Source organism: Pseudochaenichthys georgianus, chromosome 22, assembly GCF_902827115.2.
Source record: "Pseudochaenichthys georgianus chromosome 22, fPseGeo1.2, whole genome shotgun sequence".
In the NCBI taxonomy this organism is placed as follows: domain Eukaryota; kingdom Metazoa; phylum Chordata; class Actinopteri; order Perciformes; family Channichthyidae; genus Pseudochaenichthys; species Pseudochaenichthys georgianus.
The window spans coordinates 26,226,814-26,250,588 of record NC_047524.1 but is presented as its reverse complement, the minus strand read 5'-3'; the positions used below and the strand labels follow the sequence as shown (position 1 = coordinate 26,250,588).

Here is a 23,775-nt window from a genome sequence, read left to right as displayed (position 1 = left end):
AAACAATACATTTCCAACGACCGATCTGTCTTCAGAATGTGCTTCTGTATATCTTCATACTCAGAAATACCCGAACAATCTTACATATGGGAATATAATGCGCACACAGGTTAATCATGTACTCATTGCTTTATTCGTCTCCGTGGAACAATAATGTGTCTTTTTAAAGAGCTCCATGTGGGCAGCGCTCTAATCCATCTCCACTGTGTCCGTTTTTAAAATAGGGAATAATAACATTTGACCACACAGTGTTATCTCGTTGAGTTTGGTTGAGTTGCCTTTGTTTGCTTCTGTCCTCCCGCAGGTGAACCTCTGCCTGCTGCAGGCTTCTGTCGAGGAGGGCTCACCGTCAAGCTCCAGTAAGTGCGTCACACACGTGTCTCTGGTGGCGCTGTGCTTCGACAGGATCGCCACCCAGTTCAGAATGAACAGGTAACGCCTCCACTGCTCCTTCTGTCATCTCGTGTGGGTGTGCGTTTACAATGACTCAGCTGTTTACAGTGTATGTGCTCAGGGTAGGTTTGCCAGCTCGACATGTTTGTAATAAAGAATGGTGCCGTAATGAGTCCTAGAACTGGAAATAGGTCAGTAGTTTAGCACTTCATGGCTCTCTCGTCTCTCTGGGTTTTTAATGAGATTTTTATTTATTTTTTATAGCATAAAATACACACGTTAATACCCCATCCAAGAATGTCTGAAGCTTCTTGGTCTTTAAAACGGAGGTTGCTCACAAGTGACTAATTAAGACTACTGAATGTCATCACAGCAAACATTAGCCCCCTTTAGCTTAGCAATGCTAGATTCTGACTGTGATGTAGTTGTGTAGTCAAATATTAGCTTTTTACTTTTGGCTTTTGCCTTTATGCTTAACTATAATAAAATAAATGTAAATATGTGGCGATTATCCATCCATCCATCCATCTTCTCCCGCTTATCCGTGGTCGGGTCGCGGGGGTAGCAGTTCCAGCAGAGAGCCCCAAACTTTCCTTTCCCTGGCGACATCAACCAGCTCTGACTGGGGGATCCCAAGGCGCTCCCAGGCCAGCGAAGAGATATAATCCCTCCACCTGGTCCTAGGTCTACCCCTTGGTCTCTTCCCAGCTGGACGTGCCTGGAACACCTCCCTAGGGAGGCGCCCAGGTGGCATCCTAACTAGGTGCCCGAATCACCTCAACTGGCTCCTTTCGACGCGAAGGAGATTATCCCGCTGAACAAATTGATAAGAACACAAGTTCACTGTTAGCTTAGCTGTGTTGACGTGGAGTCATGCCAGCGTCGTGTAGTCTGGTATATATATAACGTTGACTTTTTACTTCTGGAGATGGCATTTTGCTTACATGCCTATACTTTACTATACTATAATAAAAGTGATGTTAATATGTGAAGAATATCCTGCAGAACAAAATATGTAAGTATAATGTGTGTTTGCCACAGATTGTATTTTCTGGGTTGGGCTACAACACAGTACATTTCTTGTCTTCACAAAATCTGACATATGTGACAGCATCTCAGCTAACGCACATTGTCTTCCTACTCCTTTCAGGGGGATTGTGGAGGAGACACCCAACACCTTAGAACATGGCCGACCGTCCGTCAATTTGGAGAAGTACGCCTCTGCCACAAAGATGCAGCCGCAGTCTTCGGGCTCGCTACGCTCCAACGCCGGCATCGAGAAAGGAAAAGAAATCGCCGCCAGGCTCAACATCCACCGTATCCACAGCCAACTGAGAGGCCTCGACTCTACAGGTTGGTTCTGGAAGATGGCAGCCATGTTTGATCCCTTGTGCTGCCTAAAGTGGTACACTGGCATTTAACACGAGGTACCTAAATGTTAACAAGCTGTAATGGCTGCCCCTAGATTGTGTGAAGAAGTGCCATCACTTGACTTGGGGTGGAAAAAAATGGCTGACTCGATCATTTTGACTGATTTTGCCATTGCGAAATGATTCTACATATAGGACTATTTTTTAAACATTACTTAGAAGATTCTTAACCCTAAACTTCAGTCGGTAGATCCATAATACTTCATTTAGATATTTTCACATATTTTCCCTTTACCAAATATTTATCGTACTTTGATTTGGACATTGGACCACTCCATATTGCTATTTCAATAAAGTTTTGATTAATTGTACAAATACTTCACTTGACCTCTTGTACCAAGCAAAGGTATTTAAAACCCTTTTTGGGCATTTTGGTTTCTCATAAAGTTCTTTATTCTTCCCACTATTCGGTGATAATATCTAACTAGATTCCTCCTAATAATGTGGTTATTTTCTGTTTCTGTAGACATTGGCACGTGCGCCATCACAGCAATCCCTTTTGAGAAGTCCAAAGTGCTCTTTGGCCTGGAGGAATTGGAAGAGTTCTCAATGGTGGATGAAACGGACGCCCAGAACACAGCAGGCGATCTCGGACGTTCCGCCACGTCTCTTGAGAAATGGGGATGGATCATGTTCGAATGCGGCATAGAGAACCTCACGGTCAAAGGTAAGAGCAGCATCAATAGAGACCTAGGGATATGAAAACAATAACACATGTTGTATCAAAAGGCATGAAGAGTACATACTTGTGAGTGTTTTACGCTTTGTGTTGCAGGGGGCCGTCAGTCAGGAGCCATCCTTTACAACTCCTTCGGAGTGATGGGCCGCTCAGACACTGTGGGGAAGACGGGTATTTCCAAGTCCAACGGGTCCACCGGCTCTCAGACGGGCAGCGGGTACAGCACCGACGTCTCCGACGACAACCTCCCTAATGATGCCGTCAGCCCCGACTCCGACGCCAAAGAAAACTCTGACTCGGATGACCAGGTGAGAAATGCTAAGTCTTCTCCTGTTAATCTGAATCCAAATACTTTCTTAATCCCTGGGGGGGATTACGTTTTGTGACAGTTGCACCATATAAGAATAAAATAAAAGCCAAAGGGACACAGCGTCTTAGGCAGGAATGAAGCAAGAGGTCTTCCAAGGCACAGGGACCCTCAGAAGACTCATGATGAAGACATGATGAAGACTCAGGCTCATGGTGAAGACATGCTGAGGCTCTTGGTGCAATGCTTGTCGACCCGTCAGACTTTCTGGAGCAGCCATGTTTCGGTAAAACACATTAAATGATGCTCTAGATTATCCATCTGACTCCTAGCGTACGCCGTTTGCTCCATTCCATCAGCCAGTCTTAAGGTGCCCGTGATGAGAGGGGGGAGACATGGCAAATATCTCCTTTTCTCCATACATCTGCACCTAAATCTCCTCTCTTCGGTTTACCCCTGAATCCTCTGTGTCCTTCTCCAGATTTCAGTGGGGATAGCAGTTGTTCCGCCCACCATGCTAACCGGCTTTAGCACAATCAGCTGTCCATGTGTAAACTAGGCAGACCCGCACAACAAGTGCGTGGGAAGGTAAAAACCAGTTAATTCCTGAAATGTTACCGTGGCGTTCGACTGTCACCGTGTGTTCCCTCATTTTGATAAGGCTGACACCTTAAAGCTTTAAAGCTCTGCTGACAGCGACTTTAAACGTTCACTTTGAATCCTATTTAAGCCAATCTCTTCTTCATTACCTCGATAGGAAGGTTTTGTTCTTGGCTCGGTTTGCATGATAACAGAAAAACTACTGGCCTGATCTTTCTAGTGAAAAGGTGAAGCACGAGCCAAGGAAGAACCCATTTACCTGTGAGTCCATCACAATGGATGCAGTTACAGCACTGATGTTTCCCAGTTGGTAGTAACTGGTACATTTGTTGAATTTTGATTATTTGTATCAATCCTATTAGCTACAGTATTCCTTCTTTGTAGTGTCGATGTTGTTAAAGGCGTGAAGCTCAGTTGAGGCGGCTGGAGCTCAGTCTTTTGGCCAAGGGTCTCTTGTCCAAGTCCCGATCGGACGGAAATACTGAGTGTAAGGTCCTACTGTGTGTATTTCCGGGCCTATGTGCGTTGAACTGAATTTCCCCTCCGGCATTAAAAAGTGATCTAAATTCTAATCTTAACGTTTTGAAGTTGGAATAACGACTTGTGAAATGGGACCACCAGAGAAGCACCTTTGGGGGTCTGTGCTATTCCAGCTGTTTGCAAACTGTGTTAAAAAAAGCTTAAAAGCTTTCATATGTCTTGGAGAATTCAGGTGGGGGCGACCCATTGAAAACAGAATCAAAGCTCCGCAGGCTAACATGCCTGTGATCAAATCAACTGATTCGATCTTCTCATCTGTTTTTATCTGTTTTTTCTTTGTTTCTTTGTATTTTATTTGCAACTCACGGCCTGTTGGCAGTCTTTGACTCCAATTCGACTTAATGTCTTGTTCAAACTAAATGTGTTAATTTGTACTTGTTCAGATGTGTATCAACATTTGTATTTATTTCCAATAAAGTCTGATCCGAGGTGAAGCGGGAGACTGAAGTCATCAAACCATAAGCCATGATGGCAAATCCAAGCTATAATCAGGTTGACAGGGAGGTGTTGTGGCTCCTCCCGCAGCAGCCCCTCCACCTCCACCCTTTACATCCTGTTCTCTTGCCCTCTGCAGGACGAAGGAGTGGAGTCAGACGACCTGAAGAAAGACCTCCCCCTCATGCCCCCCCCTCCGGACTCCAGCAGCATGAAGCTGACCATCAGGGAGATCTGGTTCAGTTTTGCAGCTCCCACAAACGTTCGGTCACCTTCCCAGGCCATCTCCAGGTAAGACTCCCAGATGTTTATGGACATCTTTCGATACATGTTGACATACATATGTAGATAAGAAAAACACGTGACGGGTGGACGAGTAAGTAAACATCGCAAGAGCAATGCACATTTTTGAAGCATAAATGTAATTGCCAGAAGTAAAAAGACATTTAGCAGTCTCATATAGACACGTGTTAGCAGCCACCCTTTTTTATGACACATACAGTAGCAACTTCGAATATTAGCAAATGGGGTAATTTATGATGTATTTTATGTCGTAGAAAAAATCGTGAAAATCTTAACCACAGGCACCTACACACACTTTTAAAAAACCATTGACTTTGCTAGTGGTCAAATTGTAACTCTTTTCCGGGTTGTAGGACTCATTCCTGCACCTCTCTATTGGGTCTAAATAGTCTCAATTCCAGCTTTTTCATTAAGCGGCATATTGTTCACATTGTGGGCCTCATCCATACACTTAATCCGCCTTAGTTGGACAATGTGCTAAGCTATCTTACGTTATTAGCGTCTTACCTTTGGAGCGAGCTAAGACGTTTTTTGTTGACGCATGGCCTCTTGCATTTTGACGTCGGAAAGGTAAAAAGACTAAAACGTTAGGATCTACTGTCCGACTTTCAGGTTCAAAATGCTTCCTCCGCCTATTTACTAACAATGATTGGACAGTGGGCGTTTTAGGGAGGGGCTTAGCCTGGTTTCATTGCAACACATGTCTCATGTCTGCGATTGACATTACCTGGAAACATATTTCATGACTCAAGTTCTTGACATCATGTTGATACATTACATTCAGTGTTTGATCTGAAACGTGAGGATAAGGTATATTCTTAGGATATATTGATCTGACTCCCTGTTGTGTTCACAGGCAGCTGAATCTGCTCAGCACGGCCACACCTGCCATCGGAGCCTGGCTGGTTCCCATCGACCAGCTCAAGTCCTCTCTGCGCAAACTGGACATGGAGGGCACTCTGCGCGTGTGTGCCGTTATGGGCTGCATCATGACCGAAGCTCTCGAGGTCAGCAGTGCATCTGTACACCCAGAGTGACCAGCCAATGTCAAGGGGTTCAACATCTGGATTTGCAGATTGTATGTCTGCAAGTTTTATGAAGTTATTTGTGTCGCTCCCCAACAGAAAAAGAGCATCCACATCCCAATCCGAAGCAAGTACAACCGTGTGACTAAAAGAGCGCGCTACCTCCATGAGAACCCCTCCTGTATGCTGTGCAACATCCTCCATCGCTACCTGCAGCAGGCCGACTACTCCGTCATCGAGGAGGCGACCATGGTAAGGCCAGGCCTCTGAGTCTTTTAGAACACACCACCCCCGTTCTCACAGCTCTGTTTTGGCTTTGGTATCTGGGCCAGAATACACGTGAAATGTGCTGATCTGTTGCAAGCCACCCAGATCCTCTGGGACACGTCTACTCATCGATGTGTTGTTGGTAATAACAAACATGCAGAGGCAGCTTTCAGTTTCTGTGCGCCGTAGATCTGGAATTAAGTTCCTAAACACCTGAGGTCTTCCCCATCCAGACTCCATTACCTTTGCCCTGAATAACTAAAGTAAACATTGAAAAATATTATCCTAAGCTGGGTCAATGCTTTCGTAATGCGGAAGTGGGCGTGTCCAAATCTAAACTGGTTATGAATAACCATAGACGTGAGTGGGCCAGATAATAATTAAGATATTGAAATTAAGACATCTCAAAGGTTTTTTAGGGTTAGGTTTTTCATTGGATCATTTAACAACATTATATTTTCATACTCCAAAATCTACTATATTTCCATTTGTTTAAGCCAGTTTCTATTACCTTTGTCTAAAACTTTATTATTCACTTTATTTTAGGAAACACTCCAACTTGACCATAGCTGGTTAAATGGCTACCTTTATTTATATAGCCTCATTGGAACTTTAAAGAAAAATGACAATTATATGAAGTGGTCTTAAGTGCTTTTGAATGAATCCCTTACCGGTAGCACTAATTCTCCTCCTCCTCTTCTTCTCCTCTTCTTCCAGAATGATGGCGTCCCCGCCCTTGTGACTCTAAAGAAGGGTCTGGTTGCGTTGGCCAGACAGTGGATGAAGTTTATAGTGGTCACTCAGGGCTTTAAAGCCATCGGTCTGATGAGGCCCAACCAGCTCGCCAAGCCCAAGGAGCCTCACCAGAGCCTGGTGGAGACCATGGTGGGCCTGGACAACGGCGCCGCGCTGCAGAGCGACACCAGCGCCGACGGAGCTGAATTTGAATTCGATGCAGGTGGGGACTTGCAGCTTTCAGAGTGCTAACACACTTTCCCCCCCCAGCCATCTGTCAGCACAGATGGCTGTTCTAACCTCTGCTTCTCACTCAGTGTTAGCACACATTTAAATAACAGCAAGGAGATTTAGAATGAATGACTAGCATGGATGTTCACTGCTGTTGTAGCGAGTTGCTACGGTTCTTCCAGGAGTTTTATTTGATGTGCTTATTGTGAAGCCGCAGTGAGTGAACACACCATGCTGCTGGAGGGAGCAAGCAGTCGGCCCCCGCCCAAAGAAGCCAACACGGGGCCTGTCAGCGGGGTGGAGATCATGAGGAAGCTGTCCAAGTCCCACGCACACAACGAGTCTGCGCTCAGGATAAAGGTCAGTCAGTCAGAATGTATTTATGGAGCCGAGTTCAGAACGATCCTCATCTGGCTTTACAACCTGTACAGGATTCAGCACGCCCTTCCCTTGTATCCTCATACCATCTGTTATACATCCATATTGGATGGCATGACATGGTGCAGTCCAGAACTAATAAATAAAACCTTGACATGCCACAATTATTAAAGAGGTCTTCTAATGCTTGTGTTCCTTTCCTGTAGTGTGTGTGCTATAGGTGTGTGTGCATGTACGTGGTCTGCAAAACAGAATAGGTTCAGCTTTGAGAAGCTACAATCAAGGAATAGTCTGCATGCCATTTCATTTGAACACACAGTACAGACAAGTATTCAAGCAATGTTGGACAAATTAGGCAGAGACCGACCCGGCGCCTCCTTTGTTACATATCATGTGTATAGGAATAATCAGCAGAATCATGAATAACAAAAGGCATCATGAGTTGCACCCTTAAAAAGCCCAAGCACTGACGTAGTTCAAGGTTCAAGGCTTTTATCAGTCATACGTACATAGCTACAGTTTAGTTATATATATATATATACAACAGTGCAACACAATAACACAGCACCAGCGTCTTTCCTTTGAACTCAGTCCACTGAAAAGAGAGTGCGTGTGGGCGCCTCGAGTTCAACATATTTTCCGAAATGCGCTAGAAGTTGGAGGAAAAAAATCTGTGGCGAAAATCTCATTCGAGGAATGTCAGCCCCACATACGAAGTGAGAGAACAAGCACCTTCGGGTGGCTGTCAAACAAATGCAAAGTAGCACAAAGAGATACTAAAATCCGAGGAGTTGAAGTTCTTCTGTTGTACATTATATACATTCTGTGGACACAGTCCTTTTAGAACTCTAAACCATCTCAGGGGCGAACATAATCTGTACCATGTCACACACAGGGCTCCCATCCATACCAGTCTCTGAGCTACACCAGCGGTGACACGGCAGCTGACTCACCCGCCCACGTGAGCCGCGTAGGCCTGCCAGCGAAGGACAGCCCGCGCAAGGAGAGCCTCCTGAGCAATCTGACAGGCAGCTTCAGGAGCCTGCACAACCTGCTGGAGGGCATGCCCCAGAGGAACGAGCCGTCTGCCGCCAACGCCAACGCCAAGAGCAACTCCCTCACTCGCACAGGTACCTCGCAGCGCTGCGCCGCCATTCCTGCTGCAAGGCTGACCCCTACCGTTCAGCGGTGGGAGGGGAAACAAGCCCACAATAGATTCACAGCATGTCCTCTCCTTCAGCACGTCCCCACAGTGAGGCGAGGTGCAGAGTCAGTGCTCCGCCATGACTGGTTTGCTTTGCTTAACTCTAATCATGAAGCAAACACCCATCATACCACCGGCTGGCATATTCAAGCTTTTGCAACAAAATGCACCAGAAATAGAGCGATGGAAGGAAACAGATTCCGTCACTGTTTATGGTAATCAGAATCACAAATCATGAATATGTATCGAAGAAGATTAGCCTTTTTAACGCTGGAGGGTAGTTAATTATACATAAATCCACCATGGTTGCTTTATATTGTGGATTAAAAGGTTCCTATTATTCTTTCTGTGGTTTCCCTTTCCTCTAGTGTGGAATATGGATGGATGGACTTTTATTAATCCCCGTGGGGAAATTGTTTCTCTGCATTTGACCCATCCCAGTGTTAGGAGCAGTGTGCTGCCATTTTGAACGGCGCCCGGGGAGCCGTGTGGGGAACGGTGCCTTGCTCAGGGACACCTCGGTAGCACTTGGTCTTGCCGGGACTTGAACTGGTGACCTTCCAGTTGCCAAGCCAAGTCCCTATGGACTTCGCCCGCCCATATAGGTTTCTGTGTATGCAAATGCTCTGTAAAGACAACTTGCTAGTGCTCCAACGCATCGTACCTGATAAGTTAAGAGGCGGGACATTTCTAAGCGGTAGACCAATCACAAAAGAGCTGACCATCTAACCAATCTGAGTGATGCTAAGCTCTGGGGCCTCATTTATAAACGGTGCGTACGCTCAAATAATGGCGTGCGCCAGTTTCTACGCACGGTTTGCGATTTATAAAATACTAACTTGACGGGAAAACGTGCGGTCCTGAGACTCCTCAGTGCACACAAACACATAACTTGGAGAAATAAATAAATACGGAAATGTTATTGATCACCCCTCGATTATGTTCTCTTGTTATGAAATGTTTTCTCATGAATGATGCGGTGAGCAGGAGGACAGAATCACGTCTAAACTGACACCGTTTTGCATTTCTATAGGTTGTAGATACGAGCATGGTTTTATATACTATCACGTTTAATCGTGTTTTATGCCGTTTGCCAAGACTTGATAAGTCGCTCGTAAAACACAGGAGGTATGGAAACTAAGAACACCATATGTGGTAAATTGTACAGCTAATATAACACATTGGTTGTATTTCCTTTAACTGGTGGATTATGGATATATAGTTGCTGATCGAAAGCTGGGACACAAGCCACCAAATACAAAAAATAATTCAGATCCAGTCGTCATGACTCCACTCGAGGGATTCCCCGATCATTTCTTACAGTTTCTCATCAAGGGGGGTCTCCTGTCCCCGGTACAAACACACTGCCTGAGGAAGGCTATGTGTATTTATTTTGTCATGAACCTTTTTCGGACCACTTATTTATTTATGTTGGTGACGATCCGACCTCCATGCTGCTACTCTGGTTCAAACGGCATCCACCAAACAATGTGATTTATCTCGACCTCCCCAAAATAACCTAAATCTGACACGGTGTGAGATGTCTTTTTTAGCTATTCTGTCGTCATCTCCTGCGATCTCCTTCATGCAGTCAGTCAGAATGAATGAATGGGCGTTTCTTTGACTATTTATAGGCAAATCTGGGCGTTACGTGAAGCCCGCAAAAGCTGCACCTCATTTCGAGTTGATTGTGATTTATAAAGGGAACCCGGCGTAGGATGTGCCGTACGCAAGTCCTGCGCCGGTATGCAGTCTTTTATGAATCGGAAAATGTCGGTGCGTATTTATTTGCTTTGTCCTACGTAAGCAACCTTCCCACGTCAATCCTACGCAAGGCTTTATAAACGAGGCCCCAGGTTGCAGCACAGCCAGTGTGAGAACAAGAAAGACCTTTTTGAACATTAAAGCATGGAGACATGTCACAGTAGAGGCACACGACACTATTAAGAACCTGAACATGATTCTTAAAGGGCCCTTTGAAGCCACTGTGTATCTACAATTATTACAATTTTTTTCTGATTATTTTGTTAAACATTTGATAAACTTAGTGTGCACTGCTATATGTTACGTCTTTGTTTTAACATTACCACGGTCAGGTCCATTCCAATTGGATTGTATTAAGTTATTGTCTTGTTTCTATCCCAATTTCTTTTTTGATTATCACATGTGCCTCAATGATTCAAGATAAACGTCTTCAGCTGTTCCATGACCTCTCTAACGACCTCTCCATCTCCTTCCTGTGTGTCCCCAGGAAACAGTTTAGGAACGGACATGATGACGGAGCACCCGCTGCTGTCGGAGCCCTCCTCCGTCAGCTTCTACAACTGGATGTCCAACGCTGTGGGCAACAGGACCGGGGGGGCGGTGCAGGACTCCCCGATGAACCGCTCCCAGCACAACAGCCTGCAGACAGGTAGACGGCGTGTGCTTTTAGGGGGCTCTATTTGAAGACGGGGCAGAAGTACCTGCAGCTAAGCAATATCCTGCAGTCCTTTCTGAAGGGGAACAAACACCGTTATCCTTTCTTCAAATACACAAGACTCCATTGACGAACATGTATGAATTAAAATGTCTTGTATTGAACAACCCCACACCATTTCAACGTTCCCTTCACCACCTTCATGCTTCAGTAATCACAGTGTGTACACCAGATCAGAACTCACATCATGTTGCTGTTTTAGACCTGCCGGACTCTCCTGTCGACCACTACCAGTACCATCCTCTGCCGTCACTTCAGAGTCCAGAAGAAGGTCAGGGAGTGTTGCTCAGTGTTGTGCTGACGGTGTTGGTCAACTAGCTAGCTAGCCGTTAGCTTGTCCCCCTTTGGTAGTTTAATAGTCACCTAGAACTCTGTGTCAGTGTTCCCTGCAGACAAAACATAAAACTGATAGTTTTAGTTGTGCAAATAAAATAAGGTGACCTTCATTTATGCTGAAGGGAACTTGATTAGATATTTATCAACAAGGAATGCTGTAGTCCAGTGGTTCGCAAACTTTTTTCAATAATGTACCCCCTTTGAAAAAGAGATTCAGCGCAAAAACCATTTGTTAGGGAAAAAGCCTATAAAGAGGTACAGTACAGCGCTGCACCAGCAGCGTCTGATTTATTAAAACAACAACATGAGAAACACTTACATGCGACATTTCAAATGTTTACAATCCGTCACTAAATTCATGGCAAACCAATTTTAACATCATGCAATAACACTAAGACGACATTAGCTGCATTGAACTGATCTTTTTAATAAGTTGTACTTAATGTAGTAAAACATGGGCTTGTGCTTCACTGAGGATCTTTGTTATTCTGACAGGGAGGCAAACTGCAGTTATTACACTTCGTGTTTTGAAATATGTGTACTCTGTTCATATAAAACCCACACTGCTCAAACGTCCTTACTTTTCCTAAAATTGGTATATTTATTTATTTTGAGGCGTAAGAGAAAACACATATGAGCATTTATACCTATAACCGCTCATATAAAGATATGCATAATGCTGCGCTATACTTTGTGGCCACACACCGTTGCCAAGCAACGCTTATTGTTTAGGTGTCCTTTGATAAGCTGGCAGTCATATCATTAGCTAGAACTAGCTGGATCTGATGGATATAAACATAAACGCGAGTGAAGTCTAATCGGACGGGAGAGAGATCAGCTGCTGCTGACGGAGACACACGCATCTCTACACGATCACCTGTAGCGTTGAGCGGAGCAAAACACATACTAAGAGTTAGAACACAACACTTAGCTATTTGATCTACTCTGGAACTAGCTAAACTAGTCATAAATACGTTTATGTACTGTCGGGTCACTGATTACAGGTTCTTCAGCGAGCTGCTGAGCCTGACGGGCTGTCAGGAGTGGGAGAGGAAAAGAGAGCACCCCGTTTATTTTTCCCATTTTATTATCCAGAGTTACTGTTACCTTTGAATAAAGTAGTTAATCTACTATTAGTAGTTTGTTTAAATGTGTTACTTATTTAGTTTTTTTCATTAACATAAAATAAAACTCACGTACCCCTGCAGTACTCCAACGTACCCCTAGGGGTCCGCGTACCCCCATTTGAGAACCACTGCTCTAGTCCATATGAAATTATTTCAATTTGTATTCTGACCTTTGTATCTGTTGAAAATGAGACACAGCCAGTTACAGTGTGCCTCGTCTATAGCTGTGCTCTACACGTAATGCATGTGTACAATATGACAAGGATACCATTTAAGACAATAATGTTTCTCAATCAATAATCAATTGTGTTCATTTGGCTGTACCCTCTAAGCAACCCATGCATTGGGTTGTTGGTCCAACGCCAGGGCTCTTTTCCTTTGATCAGTTTGAAGTCTTTACACCTCATAGGTTAATAGTGGTCATTAAGGCTGCACACATGATTGAAATGATATCAACATCGCAATATGGATTAGTCAGTGCAATCTTCAAATCATGTGTTGCACAACATTTGTTTGTTCAAATGTCCCAATATTTGCATACTGTATACATTTGACTTCACAATGACAATTATGATTCAAAATGATCTGAAGTAAGATCCTCAGATTACACTCAGACATTTGAGGAAATATTCACAATGTTTTTCTTTTTTAAAAGTCTGAGATTCAAGACAGAATCCTGACTTTATCTCAGATCTCCAAAAACATTGTTACTTATGGCCCTTACCCACTTCCATATTAATCATATCACAATTGAAAATTGCGTTACAATGATCACATAGTACCCCACATGTACTTTAAAATGTGTGTAATGAAATCAACGTAGTGGATGTGGAGCGTGTTAAACTCTCTGACTGCAGTTCAGGCCTGCAGCAGTGTGATGCATGGGTGCAGGTGTGCTGTTCGCTCACTGCACAGCACTGCTCCTTCCAAACATTATTTAGGAACCAGAGCATGTGAGGGGATTTTAGCGACCTAGAATCTATGAAGCCTCTGCTCATCTGTACTTCCTCTCATTTTCTGAGTCACTTGATCTCTGTGAAGATGCATCTTACCTGCACACTTTAGCTGATGTGTGGGTGCACTTATGTTGCATGAGAAACGGCTGGATATATGAGCCCATGATGATAAGTGCTGTTGTTATCTCCCCACCTAGGTGTCAGTCGTTAGCAGCAAAGCATACAGACACTTTAAAGGAATGAGATGTTTACACTTCCAAATTGTGCATGAAATGGCCATAAAGTTCCTCTTTACGCTCAGTTTAATGTGACGCCTGCCTTCCATTTAATTCCCTCTAACATCTGTGTTTATAAGGAGGCGAGAGGTAAAGTGGTTCGCCCTGAGGCACATGAGGCTGATGCACCCATATCATGTCCTTATGTGTCATTGTCAAGGCTTTAGAGGCTGCATAACATGAAGACCCAACAGTCCACCCTAGAATATTGTTGCAAAATTAATCAAATCAGAATGAGGGTTTTGTGACATATATTATATGGAGTATATATATTTGTTATATATTTATTTATTATTTTATTTGTAATAAACGTAGGCAATACCAATATATTTAAAAAAAATAAAATATAGCTACATTATATAGCTATAATAAAATGTTCATATTAAAATATGAAGTTAAATAAAATGTGCAATGAAAGCTATAATACAATTTAAAAAAAAATCTTATTAACCCAAGTAGCTTGATACAAATGTGCAATAAAAAATTAAATATTTGAAAATAGAATATATATAATTATACATTTAAATGAAATTGTGAAATAAAATACAATAAGAATATTCCACAAACATAAGAAGATAAATGAATAGTATGGCCATTCTACATATATGTAACAGTAGAAATGTAAAAATGTGTGTATATTACAAAATATGCGGTGGTTTATAAAGATTGTAATTGTGAAATAAGTACAGTTTCAGTGTATTAAGGTAGGAATTAAAAACAATATTGAGGTATTTGATCCAAAATATAATGATGTATGATTGAATCCATATTGCCCAACCCTATATTAACAGTAAAGATCTATATTGAAACCCTGAGCCGGCCACTCACGTGTTCTGGGGTGAGCTCGTCCTGCAGACATCACACAGCATCAGCTCCAGCTCACACCACATGTATCCTAATCATCTCTTCTACACCTGCAGGTGTGGCGTGCAACCTACCCACAATCCCCTCTGCCTCAGACTTCAACACGGTGCTGTCCAGCGACCAGAACACCCTGGATGGGACGCAGTCCCAGCATTCTCAGCACAGCACCAGCCAGGACGACATGGCCGACATCGAGGAGGGGAACCAGTGCCCGGCCGCTGTCCAGCTGGCCGACGCTCAGGTGCTGTGAACAACAATGGAATGCAAATATTTATACAAACATTAGAATTTAAATGAGGAAGGTACAAAAAAACCAAAAACATCACATTAGTAAATAATCCCGGGGGAAACATTTACTCGGTTTTAGAACAAAATATAGTAAAACTATATATAAAATTGGACTTAAAATACAATACTTGGGTAAATGTGCTTAATTTACATTCCACCAATGCTAATGATAATAATGTAACCTATGCTAGTTGGAAAAACTAATAATTGTTAGTAGAAACAGTGAATTTGCACTTAGCATATTTGAGTGTACTCTTTACATATCCGTTGTCTTGCCTTGATTCATGTTTATCTTCCTGGGTGGTACAATCTGCACAATCTGAGAAAACATGTCTTTTTTTGTGTATCTTGATCTCCGTTTCCCCCCTCAGGTTGTTTTCAAGCCTTTGCTGAGCTACACAGGCATCCAGGCCCAGGACACCACTCCTCTCAGCTACAAGATGTACTTTGGAGAGCATCTGTCTTTTTCTGGAAACCTGGAGTGTCTCCGGGCAGACATCGTGGACTCCGACACCTCCAAAGAGCGGAAGAACAAAAGATCCAGGAGGTACGATCAACCCTAGGCAGTAGCTAAACTGATTTGGAAAAAAACAAAATATTCGGGGGGTTAAATAAATCAACATATTGTTATATATGTATTTATTTCTTGATAACAATAAACCATTATCAGGAAATGAGTTAACATGTTTTTCCTAACTTGTTGATTTCACCAAAATATAGAATGAAGGGCTGCATGATTTTTAAGCTTAAAAGATGTTCACGTTTTGTTCTGTCAGTTACTAGCTCACTGACACTTCTATGTGTCTTTTTAAAAGGCGGTTGCTATGTTGCAAAATGAGACTGATTAGCATCATCACGGTGAACATTAGCTGCTTTTAGTTTAGCGGTGGTGACTTGAAGTCATAAGATCATCTAGTAGCTAGTTCAGCCTAACATTAGCTTTTTACTTGAGATAAAACATCTACCATACAATCCGCTGAACAAAATGTGCAAGTATATTTTGGCCACAGTTAGAACCTTTTCCAGCACTGACAAATTCAGTGGATATCATTGGATTTTGTTGGAACCCTTGAGATGTTTACTTCCAGGTCTGCCTACGAAAATACATCTGCAATCTTCACTCTATTCGCCCTTATTGCGATATCAATAAAATGTCAATGAATGTGCAGCCCCGACACGCAGTATGTCAGCTAATCACACACACATACCCCTCTCCCTCCCTTTGTCCTCAGACAAGGCATGGTGAACCTCCCCCCGCTGGAGTTCAAGCCGGCGCTGCTCATCGAGACGTTCAGCCTGAACGCAGTGGTGATGGAGAAGTCGACGAGTGCTCCTCAGGGCCCCACAGCGGCCCCGCTGTCCTTCCACGACCTGAACCGCCGCCACTACAACACCTTCCACTGCGACTTCACCACCGCCTGCCAGGCCATCAGCCAGCGGGTGGACATGGCCCTGGTGCGCCTCATCCACCAGTTCAGCACCATGATCGACGACATCAAGGCCACACAGACGGACATCAAGCTGAGCCGCTACACCGCCGGCTCCGCCTCCCCCACCCCCACCTTCAAGGCGCGGCCGTACCGACACTTCAGGTCGACGGACTTCAGCCGCAGCTCCCGGGGAAGCGTCAACGGGGCGGGGCGCAGCGGGACGCAAACACTGAGGAGCAAGAGAGGCGTGGGGGGAGGAGGGGGGGCAGGCGGTGCCGGGGGTTTACCGGCCAATGGACCTCCGTCAGGCATGGACACGCTGGGGAGGAGGGAGCCGAGAGGACGCAGCTCCCTGGGACGATCGGAGCGACGCACCTCCAAGGTGATCATGATCGAGAAACATGTTTTAAAAATGTATTTCAATTTTACATTCTTATGATAAACATTTGCAACAGCACACAGTTGCTTTTGAGTCAAACAAAAATGGAAAAATTATTTTAAAAAAACAATAATATTACAATCAATTGTGAATAATAAGTTAAATAAGGCTCAAATACATTTCAATAAAATCAAACATTCTTCATCTGTATACAACTAGTACACAATGGAGTATATTAGTATTTATAGATTCAAAACATAACGTGTTAATAACAAAAGATATACTGTACAAGTCTACAATCTCAGAAACTGCATTCATAATGCTATTAGTTGCCCATTAGTCAAATTCATGATAAAGTGCTTTTAGATTTATTTTTGGGAGTTCAAAGTCTCAAAAATCACCATACATACTACCGTGACCATACGTTTAAAGATTTCAACTTTCAGCAAAATTGCATAAATAACCCTATGTTCGTAGTGAGTGTTTAGACTTTTAAATTGTCATGCTCCATTTTGATATTGGCTACGTGGCAACAGGAAAAAAAAAGAAATTAGGCTCAAACTAGCTAAATTACTTCTATTTTGGATTCAACTGCAGTTCATTTTCTCAACTAATTGGTCAATCGTTGGGTTTATACAATGCCAGATATTGTGAAAAAGTCCATCGTATTTTTTGTCTATCTTCATAATTGCAATGCTGAAAAAAATAACAATTTCAAGCCCCATATAGTTAGAACAATTTTGTTCTCCTATTATTTTATTTTTTACTTTTGTTTCTTTGTTGCATTTTTACCTATAACTTATGTAAGAAAGTGAGTTTTTATTTTTATAATAAGAATAGCTTTGTTTTCCAAATCGTTTTGCCACCAAAATAAATTAGAAATGTAGTTAAACTCCTAAATTGCATCATTTGCGTTTTTTTTAAGTTTGAACAGCCAGTATCTCCCGAGGACTTTAGTGAAAATCTTTCTCAGATAGTGGTAAATGCTCTCAATTATTCAACCTGTCCAGTCCTTCACACTTGTGTAGTCACATCAGAAATATCATTTTCTTCACTCAAACTGTAGAGGGAGCCAGTAGATAGTAAGACAGGAACAGTGTCAGCTGTCGGGGGGAGAGGAGAGAGAGTCTTTCATTCAGTCTCTGGTAGAGTCTTCTCTGCAGCTCTGTTTGACTTCTCACAGGGGAAGTTTTCTTTTCTCCTGACAGTTGGAACATGTACGTCAAACTTGTTGCTTTGAAGTGACGGGATTTATATCAAAGTAGACAAGGTATTAGATGCCACAATACCTTCGAGAAATATAAACCAATAAATCTCTCTCTGCAGAACGACTGAGTCACTTTCCTGCTCACTGGAGTTAATGTCTTCATTACCTGACTCAGGACAGTAAACAGTAGAGCAATGAAAAGAGAAATGATTCAGATATTTACCCCTCAGCTCCATGATGTGACATTTATTTAAACACCCTACCCACACCCCACCCATCCCCTGCACCCCCTGCATTGCAATTTGAATTATAGATAAATACAAAATAAATTGATTCCATGTAGGCAAGGCAAGTCAAGTTTATTTATATAGCACATTTCAACACAAGGCAATTCAAAGTGCTTTACAAAAATGAAAGACTTCAAGAGCATTAAGAAACATATTATGAAATGACATTTAAAAACACTCATTTAAAAGCAAAGATACATGAATTACAGTTACAGTGCAGTGTGCGATACACACGTCTGAAATGAAATTTTCTATGACCTCCCTTTCTTTCTACTTTCTTGTTTAACGTATCCTTTAGTTATTTCAAGTGTTTCATGCTAAACGAACCCCCCTGGTACCTTTTAGTTTTTGCCGAAACTATTCCTCTTTTTTATTTTTAAATGTACATAGTTACAGTAAGTTTACCTTGTCTTTTTAGGACTTTTTTTGGTATCCTCCATGAACCAGGGTCTTGAAACCAAAACGGATTCCTGTACCCCATGGTACCTTTTTAGTTTTCGCCAAAACTATTCCTCTTTTTTATAAATGCACATTAGTTAAGTTTAAGTTGTCTTTTCTAGGACTTTTTTGGTGTCCTCCGCGTTGAAACCAAAACGGCACATGTAGGGGACTTTAACCACCTACGAGGGGACTTTAACCCCAATAACGACTTTAACTACCTACGGGGGGACTTTAACCCCAATACACATACAGTAGGGGACTTTAACCCTAAAAATAATAAGCCGGAATATATCAATTTAAAACCAGTGGCAAAATGGCATTTAAAAACAGTCATTAAAAAGCCAAGATATTAAAAGAAAAAAATACGTGAATGAAAGTTACAGTGCAGTTTAAGATATGAATAGCTCAATTAAAAGCAGCGGCAAAAAGAAAAGTCTTCAGCCTGGATTTAAAAGTAGTCAGAGTTGCAGCGGACCTGCAGGTTTCTGGTAGTTTGTTCCAGATATTTGGAGAATAATAACTGAACGCTGCTTCTCCATCTTTAGTTCTGACTCTGGTGACAGAAAGCTGACCAGTCCCTGAAGACCTGAGAGTTGTGGATGGTTCATACTTTAGCAGTAGGTCAGAAACGTATTTTGGGCCTAAACCATTGTAAACCAGCAGCAGTATTTTGAAATTAATTATTTGACTCACAGGAAGCCAGTGTAAAGACTTCAGAACAGGAGTGATGTGATCCACTTTCTTAGTGTTAGTGAGGACTCGAGCAGCGGCGTTCTGAATCAGCTGCAGCTTTCTAATAGATTTTTTAGTGAGACCTGTAAAGACACCGTTACAGTAGTCCAGTCTACTGAAGATACAAGCATGGACATGTTTTTCCAAATCCTGCTGTGACATTAGTCTTTTAATCCTAGATATGTTCTTTAGGTGATAGTAGGCTGATTTAGTAACTGTTTTAATGTGACTGTTGAAACTCAGGCCAGAGTCCATGACTACACCTAGATTTCTGGCTTTATCTGTTGTTTTGCACATTGCAGACTGAAGCTCAGCGCTAACTTTTATACGTTCTGCCTTGGCTCCAAAAACCATTACCTCAGTTTTGTCTTTGTTTAATTGGAGAAAGTTCTGACACATCCAGTCATTGATTGGTTCAATGCACTTACTCAGTGTTTGAATTGGAGCATAGTCTCCTGGTGAAATGGTTAGGTACATTTGTGTGTCATCCGCATAGCTATGGTAACTTATTTAGTTGTTTTTCATTATCTGAGCCAGTGGTAGCATGTAGATGTTAAAGAGTAGAGGCCCCAGGATGGAGCCTTGAGGAACCCCACATGTCATATTTGTCAACTCAGATGTGTATTTACCTATAGAAACAAGGTTTTTTTCTGTCCTTTAAGTAGGATTCAAACAAATTTAGAACTGTTGCCGAAAGTCCCACCCAGTTTTCCAGTCGGTCTAGCAATATGTTGCGGTCAACAGTGTCAAAGGCAGCACTGAGATCTAATAATACTAATGCTGAAGTTCTGCCATGTAGAATAATAAATAAATAAACACATACATAAATAAATCAACAGATAAACGAATGAATAAATGGATAGATCGATTTTAAAGGATAAAAATATTATCGATCACATAAAAAATGTGATCAAAATGACATTGATCCCATTTGGAAAATAAAACTGATTTAATAAATAAATAAATAAAAAGTCCTCTGCTATTCGGCGGGGAGTTTTAAAGGCTATTCATATTATCTATCACAATAAAAACCATTACAAATAAATAGGTAGGGTTGGGTATTATATATTATATATTTCCACGATTCTGATTCCGATTCCGATTCTACTTTTCGATTCCGGTTCTTAACGGTTCTCAATTCCGATTCTTTGAGGGGCAGGGTAAAACAATTATAAATTGCTTCTTCCACCAAAAAAAGTACATTTATTCGAGAAAAAAGTTGTATAATTTTGCACGGACACCCGAACCGGTAAAAATTACAACATTCTGGAGTCAATGGGTTAAATATTCCAACCTGCTCACTAGCGCCACCTATCAAAATCCCATTTCAGAATAAATGTACAAAGTCGCAACGTAACTCCGAATGACCTGACATTTAGCACACATATCCAGGAGGACCTGCTCTAAAAATAATCTTCTTGGAACCCTAAGCTCCGCCTACATTTTTTTTTTAAATTGGCATAATTTACATAAACAGTGAAATATTCACTTAAATTTCAATTTTCAGTTTTTCAACACCAAACTTCATATACAGCATCGGTGGAGGGTCAGACACATTACCCTAGGAGATGAGCATGTCCAAACGATAAATATTTCCGCCATGAATTAAAACGTACTCGCAAAAAGGCGGGGCTTAGAAAGAAATACTCATCAACAATGTATCCAAACATCACAGATTTTGGTAAATAGGTTCAGTCTCTCTTGGGAAATAGGCACACCAAAGCATTTTCATTTTGGACTAGAGGGGGCGCCAACAACACCACCAATTTATAACTCAAGGGCAGATGGACTAATATATATATATTTTTACACATACTCTCGGGGTGACTACGAACTCAGATTTAAAGTGTCGCCACAAATGCAGAATGTCGGCGTGGCCTATACATTTTTTTAAAATTGCGATAGCATAAAATGAGCTTCGGACGCAAAACTTGGGACACACGTCAGAGCCCAAGACCTTTTCGGGAATGTAAAAAAAAAACGTACATTTTCAAAAAAACTGCTCACTAGCGCCCCCTATTGTGTGGTAGTCACATAGTTTCTCAGAACTTCACAAATTTTGGCACAGACATTCCTCATGGAATTGCGGACATATTTGTACATACATTCCATTAGCCCCGCTCCCCAGGAAGTTGGCCATTTTGAAATATGTGCGTTTTTCATGCATTTTAAGCACATTCTTGCGAACTCCTCCTAGGCGAATGATCGGAAAAATTCCAATCCTGGACAAGTTCAGCCCCTATCCAATATGATGCTAAATTGAGAAGAACATTTTTGATAGCTCAATCGTGGAGGTCGTAAGCTAACAGCGAATACACCATTTTTGACGATTTACATGTCGCAAATGACTCCAAACTACTTGGATATAGTTATTCCGATATTCACGAAACGCTGTATACATATTGCTATTATGATTGCACACATATTTCAAATTGCCTTCCATTAGCCCCGCCCCCCAGAAAGTCGGCCATTTTGAAAAATGTGCGTTTTTCAGCCATTTTAAGCACATTGTTGCGAACTCCTCCTAGGGGAATGATCGGAAAAACTCCAATGCAGGACAGGTTTAGCCCCTGGCCAATTTCATGAAGAATTGCGGATTACATTTTTGATAAATCCATCGTGGAGGTCGTGAGCTAACAGCTAATACACAATTGTTGACGATTTACATGTCGCAAATTACTCCAAACTACTCGGATATAGTTATTCCGATATTCACGAAACACTGTATACACAATGCTCTTATGATTGCGGACATATTTCAAATTGGCTTTTATTAGCCCCCGACAAAGTCGGCCATTTTCAAAAATGTTCGTTTTTCATGCATTTTAAGCACATTCTTGCCAACTCCTCCTAGGGGAATGATCGGAAAAATTACAATCCAGGACAAGTTCATCCCCTATCCAATATGATGCTAAATTTCGAAGAAAATTGTTGATAAATCGATCGTGGAGGTCGTAAGCTAACAGCGAATACACCAGTTTTGACCATTTACATGTCGCAAATGACTCCAAACTACTCCAAATTACTCGCATATAGTTTTTCCGATATTCACGAAACGCTGTATACACATTGCTATTATGATTGCACACATATTTAAAATTGCTTTTCATTAGCCCCGCCCCCCCAGAAAGTCGGCCATTTTGAAAGATTTGCGTTTTTAATGCATTTTAAGCACATTTTTGCTAACTCCTCCTGGGGAAATGATCGTAAAAATTCCAATCCAGGACAAGTTCAGCCCCTATCCAATATGATGCTAAATTGCGAAGACATTTTATGAGAGCTCAAGCGTGGAGGTCGCAAGCTAACAGCGAATACACCATTTTTGACGATTTACATGTCGCAAATTACTACAAACTACTAGGACTATTCTGGGATTTCCACTCTAGTCAAATTCAGTGACAAGCTAATAAAGATGTGTATGTCAATATTTATCAGCTTGTCTGGCAGTAAGTGGCTCCTGGAAAACAGCTGTGACATTTCTACTTGTTCATAATGTGGAGTGTTGTGTTCAGGTGTCGAGGAAGGGCTCTCGTGACGTGGCCGACCACATGGCCATCCAGATGGACGACTCGGACTCCATTACGGTGTCGGAGCAGAGCGAGCCGTCGGCAGAGTGTTGGCAGAACATGTACAAGCTGCTCAACTTCTACTCCCTCATCTCCGACCCCACCGGCATCCTGGAGAAGAGCTCCCCAGAGAACTGTCTGTCAGGTGGGAGTCGGCCCCGGCCACTCATCCTCTTCCTGGTGTCCCTCTATGTATTTCCATTCTGCTTCACTGGGCACAACTACAGTTTATAGCTTAATTTATCTCCAACAAATTGTTGTTGTTCTTTGTGATTTCTCTTCTTCCTTCTATTGCTTTCAAATTTTTATTTTCTCCTCCCTCTTCTTCCTTTCCTCCTCTCCAACCTGAAGTACGCCTTTTTACTGTTTTATGACCACTTTATTGACCCTACTCTAGAAATACTATGCATTCGTCTTTATATTCATACATTGCATGTGCCATTGTATGCATGCTACCTACACAACAGTCAGTACTCAGCTGCTGGTATGTTGCATGCAATTATGCATTTAATACTCTATTTCCCATTAATAATGGTAACGATAATCATAATGATAATGTGCTCTTAGTTTAAATGGCAAAAAACTGATTTATTTCTATTAAATACAGGCAGGAGACACATGAAGGAGATGACATTACAAAATAATAATAATATATATATATATATAGTACAGAGTTAAGGACATTTCAAATAACTACATTGACAATCTAATATGATCTGATTCCTCACAACCTATTTTGTCCCATTTCATGCTGTGTGGATGAAAATAGTCCACAGATGATGAATAGCATTATTTTGTTGGGTGAAAAACTGCATTTTTAAAGCTGAATCATAGAGTCTACATTACATTTTTCTAACTAATACTGAAATACTAATACTTAA

The 23,775-nt window shown here is 42.0% G+C and overlaps 1 protein-coding gene across 1 annotated transcript in view; it reads left to right on the top strand.

Annotated features, from left to right (window-relative positions):
• The window catches only part of kiaa1109 (KIAA1109 ortholog), a 154,333-nt gene that overhangs the window by 59,962 nt on the left and 70,596 nt on the right, over positions 1–23,775 (top strand). Inside the window, exons 35-49 of the mRNA XM_071207266.1 lie at positions 305–432; positions 1,544–1,746; positions 2,290–2,490; positions 2,599–2,810; positions 4,524–4,675; positions 5,544–5,694; positions 5,812–5,964; positions 6,697–6,937; positions 7,157–7,305; positions 8,219–8,453; positions 10,779–10,940; positions 14,621–14,805; positions 15,224–15,399; positions 16,085–16,664; positions 22,841–23,039. Of these exons, the coding sequence (XP_071063367.1) occupies positions 305–432; positions 1,544–1,746; positions 2,290–2,490; positions 2,599–2,810; positions 4,524–4,675; positions 5,544–5,694; positions 5,812–5,964; positions 6,697–6,937; positions 7,157–7,305; positions 8,219–8,453; positions 10,779–10,940; positions 14,621–14,805; positions 15,224–15,399; positions 16,085–16,664; positions 22,841–23,039 (3,127 nt within the window). The remainder of the gene's footprint in view (positions 1–304; positions 433–1,543; positions 1,747–2,289; positions 2,491–2,598; positions 2,811–4,523; positions 4,676–5,543; positions 5,695–5,811; positions 5,965–6,696; positions 6,938–7,156; positions 7,306–8,218; positions 8,454–10,778; positions 10,941–14,620; positions 14,806–15,223; positions 15,400–16,084; positions 16,665–22,840; positions 23,040–23,775) is intronic.